Raw genomic sequence first — 17656 nt, 5'->3', positions numbered from 1 at the left:
ATAAGCCAGATTCTCATATTTTGATATTTGTGTTGTATTTCCCAATTTTTGGAAAACAAATGAACGATAAAACTTTATCTGTAAACTAGGTTTCCCAAGCATGTATAAAAGTAGCTTGGCTTTGGGAAATACTGAATTAATTAAATCTTTAATGTGCTAACATGCTTTGTGAATTTCCAAGAGCAGGAGACAGTGTGATTTCCAGCTTTATGACCATTAAGCACTTTTCTGTACTTGCTCCCATCCCCTTTTCTGAATATATATTATATGCCAAGAAAAATACTTTGAGAAATGCTGAGGGACACAAATTAATATGTGTACTAAAGGATTAAAAAAAAAAGAAGAAAAAGAAAGGTCAGGTTGCATGACGCACAGTAACATGACTATTAAGAATTTTTTATTTCTTGTCAGTTTGTGTTTTTCTGTACATTTTGAAGATAGAAAATGATTTTTTAAAATATAAAACTTGTTTTGACAAATGATACCTTAGAGGAAATAAGCTGTTTTGTAAATAAGTATAGTAGAGTTCTAGTGTGGCTAAAACTTCTTGTAGTACTGGCAAATTATCATGCTCTGTTATTTCAAGGTTTTATTAGGATTGACCTGCTTTCTGTTATTCAAGTTACGTTTTCTTATTCTCTTTTCCAGCGGCAGTCGATTAGGAGGCCTGGTTACAGTGCTGTGCTTCTTTTTCAATCATGGAGAGGTAGGTAGTCAACAAATATTTTCAAAATCTTTAGGGAATTTTACTTCTAGAAATATGAGTTTCTTCTTTAGGTAGTCAGTCAAGTATTTTTTAAAATTTTAGGAGATTTTACTAATAGAAATATAAATTTCTTCCTTAATTTCTTTAAATGTAATCTATAGTAGCGTTCTTTAAATGTTTGATCTTATTTTGATTCATTTTTTTAAACACTAGCACTTATCTTTAGTTAGCTTTTCATGACCATTATATCTTTTATGTGATACATCTCTTAGTGGCATGAAGAAATAGTGGGTCTGTGTTAATTGTATATATAATTTAACACTGTGTTCTAACTATGACTCAAATAAGCTAGCCATGTATCCATTAACTTCCTGTGTCGGGGTAACTTTTTGATATAGGAGCTATAGCGTATGTTTCTAGTTTAATGCATTTCTATTCAACTTTGATACACTTTTGAGTATCCTTTACAGAATATTTTATTGTATCTATAAATTTTCACATATCCAAGGGCTTTCCAAAGAGAACAGCATTGTAAAAAGCATAGACTCTGGATCCAGGTTACCTGTGTTCAAATCCTGGCTCTGCCATTTAGTGACTGAGTGACCTAGGCAAGCCATTTAATCTCACCTTAGTTTCCTCTTTGTAAATGGGCATAATGATGTTATCTATTTCATGGGATTATTGGGGAGATTAAATGAGTTCATATGTGTAATGTGCCTAGAACAATGTTTGACACACAGTTACTGCTAAGTAATTATTAGTTTGTGTAATTGTTTATATTATTATAACTTATTTTAGATTAAATTTTAATATACATTCAAGATGCCAGTGAAATCCTTCCACGAAATTAATTGTAGTTGTAAATGAATTTCTAGTAATATATCTCTGTCCAGTTTTCTTTCATGGTAAGTTTTGTATGAAGGGAAAGAAAAGAAAGGTCAGGTTGCTTTGTGTGAAGTAACTCATTCCTTTTATGTGTTTCTACACTGTGTCTACAGCATTTGAATACGCACATGTTACAAAGCTCTAAGAGTAGTCATGCAAAAACTTAACTGTAGACTCAAGGTTGAATTTTTTATTATTCAGTGGATTACTGATGGAAATTGAACTAACACATGCTTAGTATTTAGAATCACAGAAATTTAAAGCTTTATGGATTAGAGCATTTGACAAATGATTGCAATATGACATCAATTAATTGATTTGATCTGAATTTTGAGAAAAGAAAAAAAGAATTATTTGGCTCTTTTTGACTGTGGATGCTGCTCAGTGCTGTCGTTGGATCATAAACCTTTTGGAAGCACAGATCTGTGAGAATGACCTAAGAAATAGGAAATAACTGCTTAACAATGGAAGAAAGGAACATTGAGTGTTCACAATGAGATGTTGAGGGGAAAGGGACTGTTGAAAATTTTGAAGCCAAGGCACAGTTTTAAATACTACTGTCTCTTAAGCAGAAATGTTCTCAGTGTAAATTAGAGGTTATTAATTCCTGATCTTACATTTTTCTAATAATTTTGATACTCATGTAGCATGAACATCATTCTTGACAAAGTCTTTTCAGTTTTTAACAATGAAATTCAGACAATTCAGTTCATTTTTCAGGGTGAGAGGGTTTTTTTTTGATACTTTTCAACTACTTGGTACACTGAAACATGCTTAAGGAACACTTTCCATTTAGGAAAAGGTAAACTAAATGAGATTAGAATTAGAATTGTGGTTTTACTGAATTAGTCAAGTAGATAATTGTACTTATATCAGTAACTATAGCTTTAGAGTAGAAAAGTAACCATTTTGAGTAATGACATATTAAAATTTAGAACATAAACTGCAGTTTGGGGTAAAATAATCTTGAGAACTCAAGTAACTAAAAACTATTTCATTATAATTTTATATTTATTTTGGTTTTCAGATTGTACAATTTTCAGACCCTTGTTTTCTTCTGATTTTTAAAAATGTTGCCTAAAGTACATAGTTTTTATAAGGGGGGAAGCATCTACTCTGATAGTACCTATTCATGCATTTAGTGAACTTTTCCAGAGAGTTGGTGTTTGCTTCACGGGAATTTCTAGCCAGTTTCTAATTGGTACCCTTATTTCTTAGAAGAGTTATTTAAATCATGTGAGTGAGTGGTTTATGTGCCAAAAAATAGTTGTGAATTGTTACCTGCTTTTTTCTATTTCCATTATTTAGTTTGCTCTGTACTTGAGTCTAAGATAGTGTAAGATGTACTTTTTAAAATATTTTTTTCTCAGATGATTTTACAAGGGAAAATATTTGCTTTAATAAAAGAACTGCAAATTATGTAGTATAAATGATTAATCAAATTATTTAAAACAGAAATTTAAAACCTTCAAATCTGAAAAATGTGAAAACACAATAAAGGAGCTATTAATTGCTCATAGTAATGATCAATAATATTGAGGTTATATATTTCATAATAAAAATTATGCAGATGTTTTCACTTATCAAGCTTTTTAATTAAATGTTGATTCTGTCCCTGTTGAGAATTATTGCTAAGATGAAAGCTAACAATTTTGCTTAGCTTTTAAAGCATTTAGATGGGTACATTAAAAAAAAAACTAAATGCAATGTTTTTCTGCAATTTTTTTTTTTTTTTTTGTGGTACGTGGGCCTCTCACTGTTGTGGCCTCTTCTGTTGCGGAGCACAGGCTCCAGACGCGCAGGCACAGCGACCATGGCTCACAGGCCACGCAGGCTCAGCGGCCATGGCTCACGGGCCTAGCCGCTCCGTGGCATGTGGGATCTTCCCGGACCGGGGCATGAACCTGTGTCCCCTGCATCGGCAGGCGGTCTCTCAACCACTGAGCCACCAGGGAAGCCCTTTTCCTGCAATTTTTGACTGTTAATTTCTTTTCCTTCCTCCCTCCCTCCCTTCCTCCCTTCCTTGCTTTCCTTTCTAATGATGGTAAGGTTTTGGCCAGGATATTTATTCTGAGTCTTCTGTTTATTCAACTCAATTAAAACAACATATACTGAGGTCCTACTGTATGTCAGGACTTGTAGATGCTGGGGATGTGTCAGTTAGTAAAACAAAGACCCCTGTCCTTGTGGATAATCATGTGAAGGTGGGACAATCTTCTGCTTAAGGTGGGGGAGTACTGGTTTATTTGGGGAGAAGCAAGGAGGCCATTGTGGAAGAGCAGAGAGTGGAAGGGATAAGGCCAACAGTGAAAGACGGGAGGTGGCGTGTGGAAGGAGCTGATTCTGTAGTCTTTTCAGTCATTGTAAAGTTCATTTGGAGCACATGGAAAGGCCATGGAGGGTTACCTGCAGAAGAGGGACATGATTTAAATATTTTTTACATTAATTTGGACTATAGTGTAAGTGCAAGATGTGTTATTTATTCAGGCTATTGAGTGGTGTGCCTATTTGTGAAACTTACATTAACTCCAAAAGTCCAAAAACAGAGAGTGTGCTAGTCTTAGCTGGAAATGAATCTGTTGATGTAGATTTGAAAACTAGCTTCTAATGTAGTAGAAAACTAGCCTGCAATATCTTTCATGACCTGGCCCTTTCTGCCTCTCACCACTCCAGGGCATTTTCTTTTTGCCTCAGTCCTGCTATCCTTCCTTCCTCTAGTTCCCAGAAATGACTGTTCCTTTTCCTTCCTCAGGGCCTTTGCACATGCTGTTTCCTAGCCCTGCATACTTCCCTCCCCCTGTATCTCCTAATCTGTGCCTAGGGCCTTTGCACATGCTGTTTCCTAGCCCTGCATACTTCCCTCCCCCTGTATCTCCTAATCTGTGCCTAGTTAACTCTTAGTCATCTTTAATAACTGGATGTTTTAGTTTGGGTTTCAGTGGTGTTCTTCATTTCTTCCTGCAGATCTGGGTTTCCATCTGGTATAATTTCTCTTTAGTCTTAAGAACTTTATTTAGCATTGTGGTGAAGATCTGCTGCCCATAAGTTCTCTTAGCTTTTGCCTTTCTAAAAACATCATTATTTTGCCTTCATTTTTTTAAAGTATATTTTTGCTGGATAAGAATTCTGGATTGAAAGCTTTATCTTTCAGCACTTTGTGTCATTCTTTTGTATTCTGGCTTCCATTGTTTCATAAGTCATCTGTCACTCTTATTATTGTTGTCCTGAATGTAATGTGTATCTTCTTTGGTGGTTTGAAGCTTTGTTTTTTTTGTTGTTGTTTTTAAAATTAATTAATTAATTAATTATATTTTTGGCTGTGTTGGGTCTTCGTTGCTGCATGCAGGCTTTCTTTCTCTAGTTGCCGTGAGCAGGGGGCTACTCTTCGTTGTGGTGCGCGGGCTTCTCATTGTGGTGGCTTCTCTTGTTGTGGAGCATGGGCTCCAGGTGCACGGGCTTCAGTAGTTGTGGCTCGCGGGCTCTACAGTGCAGGCTCAGTAGTTGTGGCTCACAGGCTGAGTTGCTTCATGGCATGTGGGATTTTCCCTGGCTAGGGATCGAACCCGTGTCCCCTGCATTGGCAGGCGTATTCTTAACCACTGCGCCACCAGGGAAGTCCTTAAAGCTTTGTTTTTATATTTGATTTTTATTGGTTTGATGGTGATGAACTTAAATTTGGTCTTTTTTGTATGTATCCTGCTTAAGTTTCACTGAACATCTTTGTTCCATGGGTTTTTTGTGGTTTTTTTAAATCAGTTTTTGGAAACCTTTTAGCAAATATCTTTTCTTCAAATATTTTGTCCTCCCCATTCTCTCTCATTGTCTTTGAGGATTCTAATTCCATGTATGTTCAACTTTTAACGTTATCCCATAGGTTTTTGATACCCTCTTCATCTTTTCTTTTTTATTTTCATTTTTTCTCTCTTTGTCTCTATTTGGATATATTATTTTGCCATATCCCTGAGTTCATTGGTATTTTATTCTGATATTCAGTCTGCTTTAATGCCCATCCGGTGACTTGTTTATTTTAGATATTATAAATTTCAATTTTAGAATTTCATTGTTTTCCTGAGCTTCCATTTCTCTGTTGAAAATTCTTGTCTGTTTACCCATTCTGTCCATCTTTTTCTGTAAATTTTTAAACCTAATTATTGTTATTTAAAGTCCTTGTCTGCTAATTCCAACATTCACGTTATCTGTGGATTTAACTAGTATTTACCTTTTGATTGTGGGTTATATTTTTGTATTTTGCATGTCTCATAGATTTCTCTTTTATGCAAGACATTTTGTATAAAAGAATGATAAAGCCTGAATTAGGTAATTGTTTTTGCTTGTTTTTTTCCCAGAGAGGGATTATCTTTTCCTGTGTCAGGTATGTAGGGTAAGGGCCTGAGCAATTTGATCCCACCATGAGTCTTGCTAAGCTGGGCAGGGCTGTGGTTTTAATTTGTTTTAGTTTACCTCCAGTTTCAAATGAATTAAGGAGATTTCTGCTCTGTGGCTCAGTCTCCAGTTTCCCAGATGCTCAGCCCAGGGCATGATCTCTTTGATCTTACCAACAATTGAATTTGGAGGGGGTGAAGTTTTAGCTTTTTAGTTTCAGTCCATCACTGGCTTCGACTTCAGCAAGTTCCTGGAAGCTAAGCACTGTGTGAGATTGTGACTTCTCGCTGCTTCCTCCCCGTTCTTTACCCAATCTGAATATCCAGTTAACTTAGTACTGTTTGTTGAAAAGACCATTCTTTTCCCATTGAATTGTGGTGCTTTTGTCATTAATCAAGTAACTGTAGATTTGTAGATTTGTTTTTAGACTCTCAAATCTGTTCTATTTTTCTATTTATCTTTAAGCCAGTATCACACTATCTTAAATATTGTAGCTTTAAAAGTTTGATATTTGGTAGTAAAAAGTCTCCAACTCTGTTCTCCGGTGTTGCTTTAGCTAGTCCAGGTTTTTGTATTTCCATATAAATTTTAGAATCAGCTTTCCATGATTCCCCTTCCCCCAGTAGATTTACAACCTGCTAGGACTTTAGTTATGATTGCCTTGATCTCTAGATCAATTTAGGGAGAAGTGACATTCTAAATATATCAGATCTTCCCATCTATAAACATACGTATTCTTTCATTTATATCAATCTTCTTCAATTTCTTTCAGCAATGTTTTATGTCTTGCAAATATTTTATTAGATTAATTCCTAACAAATGTGTGTGTGTGTGTATTTTTGGGGGGCAGGGGTACTGTTCCCTTTTGATATGTCCTCAGTGTTCTTTCAACACTTACTTTCTTGCACAAAAAGGTGTTTCAAGATCACCTCGTACTGTCTTGCCCCCAGATGTGGAAACAGCTATTTTCCAAGGAATCTTGGATCCTGTTAATGGAAAATGGTAACTAGAGACCACAAGTGGGGTGCTTGATGTGCTTATTACTGCTTGGATGCAATCACTTTTAGGTCCTTTTAGCAAAAATCATTAATTCATACTGATTCCTCCAATAATTCTAATCTAGTAATCTAGTAGTATAAACCCTGCCTTCTCTCACTCCATATTTGTATCTCCTCCCTCCCCACAATCTAAATGTATTTACTTACTTGCTTTAGGCTATAATATACACAAAATAGTTTCAGAATTAATGCACTACGATTACCAATAACAAACCTACTAAGTAAGGTTTAAGATTTCTTTGCTGTTCTTTTTTTCCCTAAGATTATATTCTACTAAGGGGGTACAGAGTTCAAAAATAAAACAGCTCAAAATATACCTAGGTTATTTTTGCTTCTCTGTTGTTGCCATTTAATACAGTTAGAATCATTTGTTTCAGTTTATATTTATACTGCCTTTGTATCTTGACAAATACCTTCATACTGTATACAGAATTCTGATTATGTTGATAACCTTGAGAAGTTTAGTTTACAACCACATGGTAAAGGTGGTAGAGTTGATATTGATAACATCTTGTCAGCTTTTTATATTTTAAATAAGTAAGGAATGGTCGGGTTGCGTCATTGCTATAAAGGATAGAATCATGAAGATGTAATTTATTGCTTATCCAACAAAGCTGACTGATTTCACAGAAGTTCTATGCAAACTTTATGGTAGGATATGGTGATATCCTAGAAGTTCAGAGACAAAAAAGGTAAATGTTTCTTTTCATAGAACCAGTAGAAATTCTTTATTAAGATGGTAAAGCTTAATAATCGCAATTATACATCACTGAAACATTAATTTTCGTGTGAGCCAAAATTGTATTACAAATTCAAATTGTAACTGACTGGTTATTTGGGCAGCATGTCAGTACATGGTACAGAAAGAGACAAACTCCAAGAAAGCTACCTGACTTATTATCAAGGTGCAGTCCCATCAGCCTCACAAAGCCCATGCCAAGCTACCTAAACAATGGGACTGCTCTAAGTAACATCAGATAGAAGATGTTCAAACGATAGCTGTTGCACCTAGCATTATTATGGTTGACATCTGGATAGTTGAATCCTTAAACCTACACCATTCTCAGAAAAAGAGTAGCCAAACCCATGGTGGTCAGAAATCTTTTTTGGAATTGCTTGTAAGTATAGTGTTTAAAGCAATATTATAGCTAACATAGCAGTGCAGCAGTCAGAGGTGGGATAATTTGTTTTAAACCCAAACATTATACCAACAAGTTACAATTGATCCTACAAAGGTTAACTCTAGTTAAAACTCTTGAACAAGCCTTAAACCTGATCTGTTTGATACTAACTGTAACTTATAATTGACTAGTCAGTTCTATTCCTATTTTTAAATTGTGAAGAGAAATCAATTAGATTATGCTAGATCTCTAATAGTATAAGTAAACTATTTGAAAGTAGAGGTTGAGAAATGAAGCTGTTTATTGCTAAAATTCTTCATTTTTGATTCTTGAGTACATGATTTAAAAATTCAGCCTTCACCAAGCAGAAAATAGATTAAAAGCCTGTTGTCATCAATATCTAGGCAGTGTTATGTTGCAGTATTATTCAATGCTATGAAATGTGTGCTGAAAATTATTTAGTGGATGATGACAGTTAAAACGGTGTAAGATTTTTTTATTGAGTTTACTTTCACAATTAAAGAATTTCTTATTCTTTGTCAGAGTATAGAATACATTTGTGTAATGCTTTTTGAAGCAGTTCATGTGTGTATATTTCCTCCTTTCATTCTTACATTTGAACCTATAAAGAGAACTATAGATTTTTATTTTCTATTTAAAATTATAGTTAAATAAAAAATATTTATTCGTTGAAACTTAAGGTATGATTAAAACAAATCTGTTTACTATTCTCATATTATATGGTGTCGTCTGGAACAGCAATTATGTTAGTACCAGATCTAGTAAAGCACCCTGTGTTTGTTATTGGAGAAACAATAAGAAGCACTTTCACATACATATGAATTCATTCACTCTTAACTTTTTAGAAGGAGAAAACCTTGCTCTTTGTTACTAATTTATAATTGAGCCTTCTTATCCTTACTTTACAGAGGATGTAATCGAGTTTTAGCAAACTGAGTGATTCCTGCTATTAAGAGAAATGAATTTCTAAGAGATGACAACATAGTTGTATTTGGTAACAAAATAAATATGGGTGAACAGTCTGTATGAAGAAAGTTTTCAAATTGTGTATTACATAGTTTAAATATTTTCTTATTGGTTTTTGCATAGAGATTGGTAGCCTTATAAATTTTAGTCATATATCTCTACTGTCAATCATACTGAAATCTCTAGTTAATCTAATAAACTAACAGATTTTTTAATTTGTATTTCAGTAACAACAAATATACATTTTAAAAGACTTTTTCAATCTTTTCATATTCTCTTGTATGTACAGTTCTTTATAAATAGATATTTATGTTAATTTCATAGAGAATGGTGAGTTTTGGTAAAAAAAGAGGAATAAATTGCCTCAAACTTTCTATAGCAGTAGAAGAAATATCTAATAGTCTGAGGTAGAGCTAAAATAAAGGAAGGACTTATTTCCACTGTGGTCTTTGTAATACTATATAGTCTCTAAAGTAGCCCTGCTTGACGTGAAAGATGTAATGATTTCTTCTAGTGTGACTAGCTTAGTAGTAGTAATATCAAATTGTTTACATTTAATCCAGTGCAGTTTTCTTTAAACTGAAAGGTGGACTTATTAATATATTTAGTATATATGCAGAAACATGATGGAGTCTCATACTGGGATACTACATTATTTAATTAAGTCTAAAGTAAGCTTTTCAGAAAGGTTGATACTTAACTATTTTAGGACTTTTGTGATTTTATTTGATCCCCTGTGCCGCTTTTAAATATTTTGCAGCCCAGGGTGGCTTGGGCAAAGAAGAAGTAAAAACAAAAATGGAGTGCTCCTTTTAAGCAGCATTGTCAATAAAAATACTAACAGTGATGACCACAGGGAGTTTTGAAATATTGGTTATGGATAGTTTTGCTGAAATTCACGTGAAAGAAGACAAACTATAGTTCATTTTCAAAACCAATTCAAATGTAGTGTTTTTACTTTTGGCAGAACATTTTCTGGCTGGTGCTTTCCCTACTTTCCTTTTAGGCTACAGTTGAAGTTTTTTAGGACTTAGTTGTTGACAATTCATGATGTTCCTGTTGCTCAAGATCTTATGCCATGTGTATCTTCCAGTTTTGTTGTTGGTAGAAAAGTTAGTAGCTTGTTTTCCAGCACACCATTAAGTTGTAGAAAAAACTTCATAGCAGCTTTCGCTTGGTGTTTCTTACTCAACAATTTTAGCAAAGATACCATACACTATGAATTTTTTTTCAGTGTACCCGTGTGATGTGGACACCTCCTCTCCGCGAAAGCTTCTCGTATCCATTCCTTGTACTTCAGATGCTGCTTGTGACTCATATTCTCAGGTAACTTTGTCTTATCTTTAGTAGTTGTTGTTTGTTTGTTTTGCATTGAATAACTTAAGCTAGAATTTTTTTAAACTTCCAGTATAAAAAGTGTAATAAAATAATTAAGTTGATGCAGTTGCTAGGTTGAATTCATAAAGGGGTTTTAAGGGTATAACTTCAGGGGCTTCCCAGGTGGCGCAGCGGTTGAGAGTCCGCCTGCCGATGCAGGGGACATGGGTTCGTGCCCCGGTCCGGGAAGATCCCACATGCCGTGGAGCGGCTGGGCCCGTGAGCCATGGCCGCTGAGCCTGCGTGTCCAGAGCCTGTGCTCCACAACGGGAGAGGCCACAACAGTGAGAGGCCCGTGTACCACAAAAAAAAAAAAAAAAAAAAAAAAAAAAAGAGTATAACTTCAAAATATTTACTACCCAAAACATTTTCTTGATCTGCCTTTTAGTCTTCTTTCCTTTAATTAGTTAGTGGTCCATGGGTACTGCTCGAGGAGCAGCAAACCTGCTTCCACTTCTTCTGCCATCTCTACTTTCCCAAGCCATTTTCTGCCACCACAGCAGCCTCCCACAAATAGAAAGAAGAGGGAAAGCTGGTGGCAGTAGAGTGTATTCCATAAGCTATTGCCCTTGAAAGCAAAGAACGGTTCATAGAATAGGTGTGGTCAGGTACATTCATACATGTAGTTCTTCTTTCTGTGTTTGTTTAGCATCCCTGAGAATTGGGATAGTAGGGGTAGAAAGAAACCACATGAGTAGACAAAGTTATGCTAGGATAATTCCTGCTAGAAACTCAGGATTGGATTGAGCCCTCCCATGTTTCTCACTACAAGAGTGGAGAGAGTTGGACCGAGAACATTTCCCTCTCCTCGTTATTGACAGATATTGAATTTAGATTGATGCTACCTTGTTTCAGACGGTGAAGATAAAACAAAACGGGGTCTATGAAAGAACAGAACAAAGCATGATGAAAATCTGAAGATGACCCAGACTAAGAACTCCTTTCAGTGATCTGCAGAGTTCAGAACTGGTTGAAGTCTGTTACATCAAACCCTTTGAATGATCTATTTCCCGTGATGATCTCAACAGGAACAGAGCCATTACATGGCTTTGTCCCTTATGTAGCGTTTTTAGACCAGCCTTTCATAGAATGTGGGATGGGTGGCAGCTTTTGTATTAGCTTTTAAAGTCTCTGCAACTCCAGCCTGATTGCTGTCCCTTAAGTTCCTCTTTTATTATGAAAATTAGAACTTCTTTAACATCTTCACATAAGATGAACTCTGAATTCATAACCTTTAGTTCTGGGGCACTTTGATAGAGGTTTCCTTCTCAAACACTTCAGGAGGAAGTGTTGTGCCGTATGAGTGTCTGATTCATCACTGCACATGCTGTGTTTCCACATCCGCGTTCTTGATCTTGGCTTTTTTCTCCAATACAATACAATACTGTATTCTCCAATACAGTATTTTCTCCAATACAGTGGACTGCCCATCAGTCTCTACTTTCTGCTTTTCTTCTACCTCTGCTTCTGTCTTAAATCCAGTGATGGCAAACTTTTGATTCTTCTCATATTCCCTTGCTGATGTGCTGTGATCTGAGCAGCTGTGTACGGTGCTGCTCCACCTGCTAAGTGTTGCTTCCTTTAATCCATCCCGAGGGGTGTACTGTAGAAGGTTCTGCTACTTTGCTATTGCTGCTGTAACAAATCACCACAAACAAGTTGATCATGTTACATCTTACAGTTCTGTAACACAGAAATCCTAAGATAGGGGTGTCGGCAGGGCTGCACTTCTTCTGGAGAGTCTAAGGAAGAACCAGTTTTCTTGCCTTTTTTAGTTTCTAGAGGACTGCTTGCATTCCTTGACCTGTGGCCCCCTCTATCTTCAAAACTAGCAATGGTGGATTGAGTTCTTAGCCGTCATTTTACTCCAACCTTCTTCTTTGACTTTAAGGACCCTGGTGATTACATTGGGCCCCCCTGGATAATCCAGGATAATCTCCCTATTTGAAGGTCAGCTGATTGGTAACCTTAATTCCCCTTTGCCATGTAGTGGGCCTCTTTGGAGGCTATTATTCTACTGACCACAGTGGAGCTACTCCAACTCCTGTTTCTTGGCTTCAGGGACTGCTTTCTGTTAGGTTCTTTTGTCTTGTTTGTCAGGTGCTTTTGTGGTAAGCTCTTTATGTTTTCTTTAACCTCCTAATCATTGTCATTTCAGCCTCATCCACCTCCTCATTCTTGTCTTTACTTTTGGTTTTTATAAAAAAGTGTTAGGTAAGGGAATTTCCTTCCTTCAAGGGCTTTTATCATTCTCCTTGTTTTTCTCTAGTTGACCTCTTCCTTCTGCTTTCTTGGCAACTGCAGTCCTTTTTGCTGGGGAAAAGCACATCCTCCTTTCCTAGAGTTGTGGTAAACTTCTTACCTTTCTTCTGAAGGATGACAGCCTCATTTCTAGTGGTCATTTAAGTCTTCTGATATTTCATCTTTATTACTGAATTTTCTCTCTTTGGCAGAGTAGCCATTTCCTCTAGTTCTCGGTTTCCACCTAGAGTTGACATCTCATGATGTGGGGCGGTGGAGAGGTGAATGCCTTGAGTGAGCCAGGAAGAAGCTGAGCAATGTTCATGTGGGCTGCAGGTACTAAGGATACTGTTATAAAGCTAGAATAGACTTTTCCTAATGCTAAACATCATTTACAAATAAGGTTGGAAAGATATTTTATCCTAACAAATTGGTTTTGTCCAATTTTGAATTTTAAGTATTTTTAGAAATTCAGTTCTGTATAAATCACCTAATACCAGCCACAGTGAAGATGTTAGGCATGTTGTGGGCTTCACACTGGCTCACTGACTTAAGAGAAAAGTACTTCTTAAAACTAGCATGAGAGATAAAAGCACCTCACCCTCCTAAAAATCCCTTGCATACAAGTCAGGACCAAAGCAAAGCCTCTGGATGTGACTCCAGAGGGCCTCTGCCATTGACTCTTTTCTGTGTCCTACCTGTGCAGGACCCAACTTTTATCCCATATCCTCCACAAAACCTCCCTCAGCTGCTCAGCCTGCATCCTGAATACTTGCTTGCTTGTCTGCAGCATACTTAGCACTTAGAATCTGCTACTTCTGTGATTTTTTCATAGACATCGTTTGTCTCTCCAAATGAATCTACTGAATGCAGCTTTAAATATGTTTGGTTATGAATTCACCAAAATATAGTTTGAAAAATCTCAATGGATACACTGACCTAGGTGCTGTCTCTCTCCTTGGAAAGCTTTGTTTTTTACAGTTATATTGGGGATTTACTTTTCCTAGGAAATTGTTGTAATTGAGTGTCAGGAGGTATAATTTCTAATCCATTGGTTCATTTTATATCTGGTTTATGTTCTAACCAGCTCATGTTTAGAGATTCTAATTTGCAGTGGTTTGGAGCCATGCTAGAATATTTTCTGGTTAAACTTACTTATTTTATCTTTTTAAGGGCTACAAAACTTTATAGAGGAAGCCTGATTGCACTCTGCATTTCCAATGTATTTTTTATGCTTCCATGGCAGTTTGCTCAGTTTGTACTTCTTACTCAGGTAAGGTGCTTATATTTTTTAAATGAATTAAGCTTAGTGAGCTTGATCATGAGAACTCATTTGTCTAAAATTATAGAACTGAGATGTTACATGATTCTAAGTCCTAAAAAGTTTTTTTAGTCCATGTTTTGAAAGAAATTTCAGGATAGGGAAATATATGATTTATTTATTAATGGGTGTTAATTATTTACTTAATAGTAGAATGCATTTATTGAACTCAAGTTTATAAGAATGCTTATCTTTTTTCTTCAATATTAGTTTGCTTAAAAGAGAACTAGTGTTATAACATTAAGTATTTCTCTTAAGGAGACTGTAGTATTTATCTTAAGTAAAATGTTTTTGTGAATAATAGTGGACTTTCTTACACATAGGATAAATACACATAGGATAACATAGGAAAAATAGCTAAACAATTTATGTTTTATATAACTCCCTTACCAGCCTGTAATATATTTATCATCTTTCCACGTACTCTTGTCTGTCTCTTTCCCTTCAAATAGAGGTCTATAAAGGAAGGTAAAGGTCGCTTGTTGAGAGAGGGAGTAAAATGTGTGCTCATTTCTCCCTGCCACCACTGTTTCTACTTCCTTCTTATACTGGCCATATTCATATTCATATAAAGCAGTATAAGAGTTGCTTTTTTTTTTTTTTTTTTTCTTTTTTTTTAAATGAAGGAATGAAAGGCACTTCTCCCTTTTGTGTGTGTGTGTGTGTGTGGTACATGGGCCTCTCACTGTCGCGGCCTCTCCCGTTGCGGAGCACAGGCTCCGGACGCGCAGGCTCAGCGGCCATGGCTCACGGGCCCAGCCGCTCCACAGCACGCGGGATCTTCCCGGACCGGGGCACGAACCCGTGTCCCCTGCATCGGCAGGTGGACTCCCAACCACTGCGCCACCAGGGAAGCCCAAGAGTTGCTTTTTAACGTTCTTTGAGATGTCTTGCTTGAGAAATGAAGTCAGACCTGGATTTGTGTCCTAACTCTATTCACTGGCTGCTTGAGTTGGACAAACTGCATAACTTTTCTTAGTTTCAGTTTTCTCATTTATGAAGTAGAGAAAATGAGAGACCCTACTGTATTGGGTTGTGTTTAGGATCAGATGGGGTCATGTATGTAAGAGTCTTAACACATTACCTGCTACTTAAGACATCAAGTTAGCTGCTTCTATCATTTTTTTTTAAGAGGCTCTATTTGTACTTCATTCTTTCTTTGATCTTATCTTTTAGACTCCTTTGTCTTCTTTAGTTTGAGGACATTTTAAATGTTTCTGGTTTAAAATGTCCCTGAGGGTCGCTCCTTAAGATTCTACCCTGTAGGCCTGCGGTGTATTGCTTAGCCCCTGGAGTGGACAGGGAGAGGTCCTATCCTTTCACTTACTGGAGATGGCCTGCTTTTTGTTTTTGTTTTTGTTTTTTTGGTGGGGGAGGGGGAGGAACTGGGGGAGGTGCGTGGAGTGAGGGTAGGCAGTACTGTGCTCCTCTGTCGGGCTTACATTGGATAACAACACACTTCTCCACAGTTATTGTGTCATATCTGTCACCCTTCAGCAGTGCCATGTTCCCCATGGGGAAATCTGGGTCAAGGGAGACCTTGTTTTTCTTACTACTAGGAAAATTTGTTGTAGATTACTCGGAGACAAAAAACTTGATGAATGGAACTTAAGTTACCTGTTTAAGTTTCAGCTGTTTTGCCATTTGTTTAAACCATATTTGTGTAGTAGGAGAAGCGTGGAATTTAATTTGAATTGCTTTTTTCCATGAAGAAAGGTGGAGAGTCATTGTTTGACATAATACCTCTCTATACTTTACTGAGGTAAATTATTTAATCAATTAATTCATATAATCAATTAATGCATATAAATAACTCCAGCACTCTTAGAATTCTTGGTAAATACATACACAGTTTTCTTCAAAACTGTTAAAAAAGTTAAAAATACCTTTGTAGTGAAAGTACTTCTAGTTTGAAATTTGATAAATTTGATTATGCCCAACACTTGAATATTTGTATAAATGAAAGAAAACACTAATGGAGATACTCGTAAAGACTGACTAACAAGCAGAACTCAGTGTATTTTTACACACACACACACATTATATAATTATTTTTTAGTTTAATGTACCTTCCCCAATTATGTATTGTCACATGTTATAATTAAATTTTTATATTTTTTGATTGAGCAAGGCACTTTGTAATTGTACATGTTGGCAGTAGAGTCACTCTGACATTAAAAGGAGTATTGTTTGGATAATCCATAAAGTAGATAATTTACATGGTTAATTGAGAGAGATGTGAATGGAAGAGAAAAATCAACTGATATGTGCTATATTAATATATTGACCATAATAAATAATAAATTAGCAGGTAAGAGGGAAACTGAAGAACTTACTTTCAATACAAATATAAATTTGAGGCAAAATAAAGATAATCTTTTCTTAATTTTTTAATCTATTCATTATATATATAATTTTAATTTTTAATATAACTTCTTTTTAAATTTCAGATTGCATCATTATTTGCAGTATATGTTGTGGGATACATTGATATATGCAAGTTACGGAAGATCATTTATATGCACATGGTAATGGTTTTTAAATTTTTTTTCCCATTTACCTTGACCTTAAAACAAACTCCTGATTAGTATTTTATTTATTCATGGTTGCAACTAGTTTTGACATAATTCCATAACTAAAACAAGTATTTTTCAAAAACTGTGATATAATTAACAGACCTTGTTTTAAATAGGCCGCCCATAAAATTTAATTATCTGATTTGAGTTTGTGCCCAGCTTACACATTATCAGTAAAAGAGGTAATTCGTGAAAGAGAAACATGGAATGGTATATTATCCAGGAGCCTTCTGTTAAAATGAAGTGGAATATTCATTTATTGAGCACAAACTATCCAGGCATGTGGGACATATCAGTGAATAAAACTGCAACGATCCCAGCATATATGTGGATTATATCCTAAAAGAGTGGAGGAAGAAGACAGAGGATAAATAATAAACATAGTAAATGGGTAAATTATATAGTATGTTAGAAGGTGGTAAGGGCTATGGAAAAGGACAAGTCATGGTACCCCAAGGAGGTCAGGCTGGCCAAGTGTCAAGGGATGGGAGATTGAGGTGTCACATGAGGAGGTCAGAGGAGGTCTTATTGAGAAGGGGGTAGTGGAGCAAAGATTGGAAGGAGGAGAGGGAGTCAGCTAAGTAGATGTCATGGAGAAGAATATTCTAGCTTGATGAAATAGCCAGGGCAAAGGTCTTAAGGCTGGATGGTTGATTTTGATGAATATTGATTTTTAAAAACATTTGTCTTCTCTGTCATTAGTTCTTACAATTTTGATATTTTCTTTTTCCTATAATTTTAATGTAATTACAGCATGCTGTGGTTTTGTGCTAGTCTCAGCCTATCAATAACAATGTTGTGGTTGGACAGGCACTTGTGGTTCTTATGATTGCAAGATGCCCTTCAGCAATAACTGTCAGGAAACTTTGAAAAAAACCAAGGTTTATTACTTACAGGACCTGGAAATTACACAGCACACTTGGGACCACACAGTTAGGTCGTGGGGTGTAGGGGGAGGCATGGGAGAGTTAGGGAACAAGCATGCCCTGGAGTTCTGCCTT

At 36.0% G+C, this 17656-nt stretch overlaps 1 protein-coding gene across 1 annotated transcript in view; it reads left to right on the top strand.

Annotated features, from left to right (window-relative positions):
• The window catches only part of DPY19L1 (dpy-19 like C-mannosyltransferase 1), a gene marked incomplete at both ends in the record, with an annotated part of 95504 nt that overhangs the window by 38070 nt on the left and 39778 nt on the right, over positions 1-17656 (top strand). Inside the window, 4 exons of the mRNA XM_079711610.1 lie at positions 649-706; positions 10375-10466; positions 13932-14031; positions 16530-16607. Of these exons, the coding sequence (XP_079567736.1) occupies positions 649-706; positions 10375-10466; positions 13932-14031; positions 16530-16607 (328 nt within the window). The remainder of the gene's footprint in view (positions 1-648; positions 707-10374; positions 10467-13931; positions 14032-16529; positions 16608-17656) is intronic.

The sequence above is a fragment of the Hyperoodon ampullatus genome (assembly GCF_949752795.1).
Source record: "Hyperoodon ampullatus genome assembly, chromosome: 9".
Classification (NCBI taxonomy): domain Eukaryota; kingdom Metazoa; phylum Chordata; class Mammalia; order Artiodactyla; family Ziphiidae; genus Hyperoodon; species Hyperoodon ampullatus.
The sequence above is the reverse complement of the archived record's forward strand: the minus strand, read 5'-3'. Positions and strand labels throughout refer to the sequence as shown.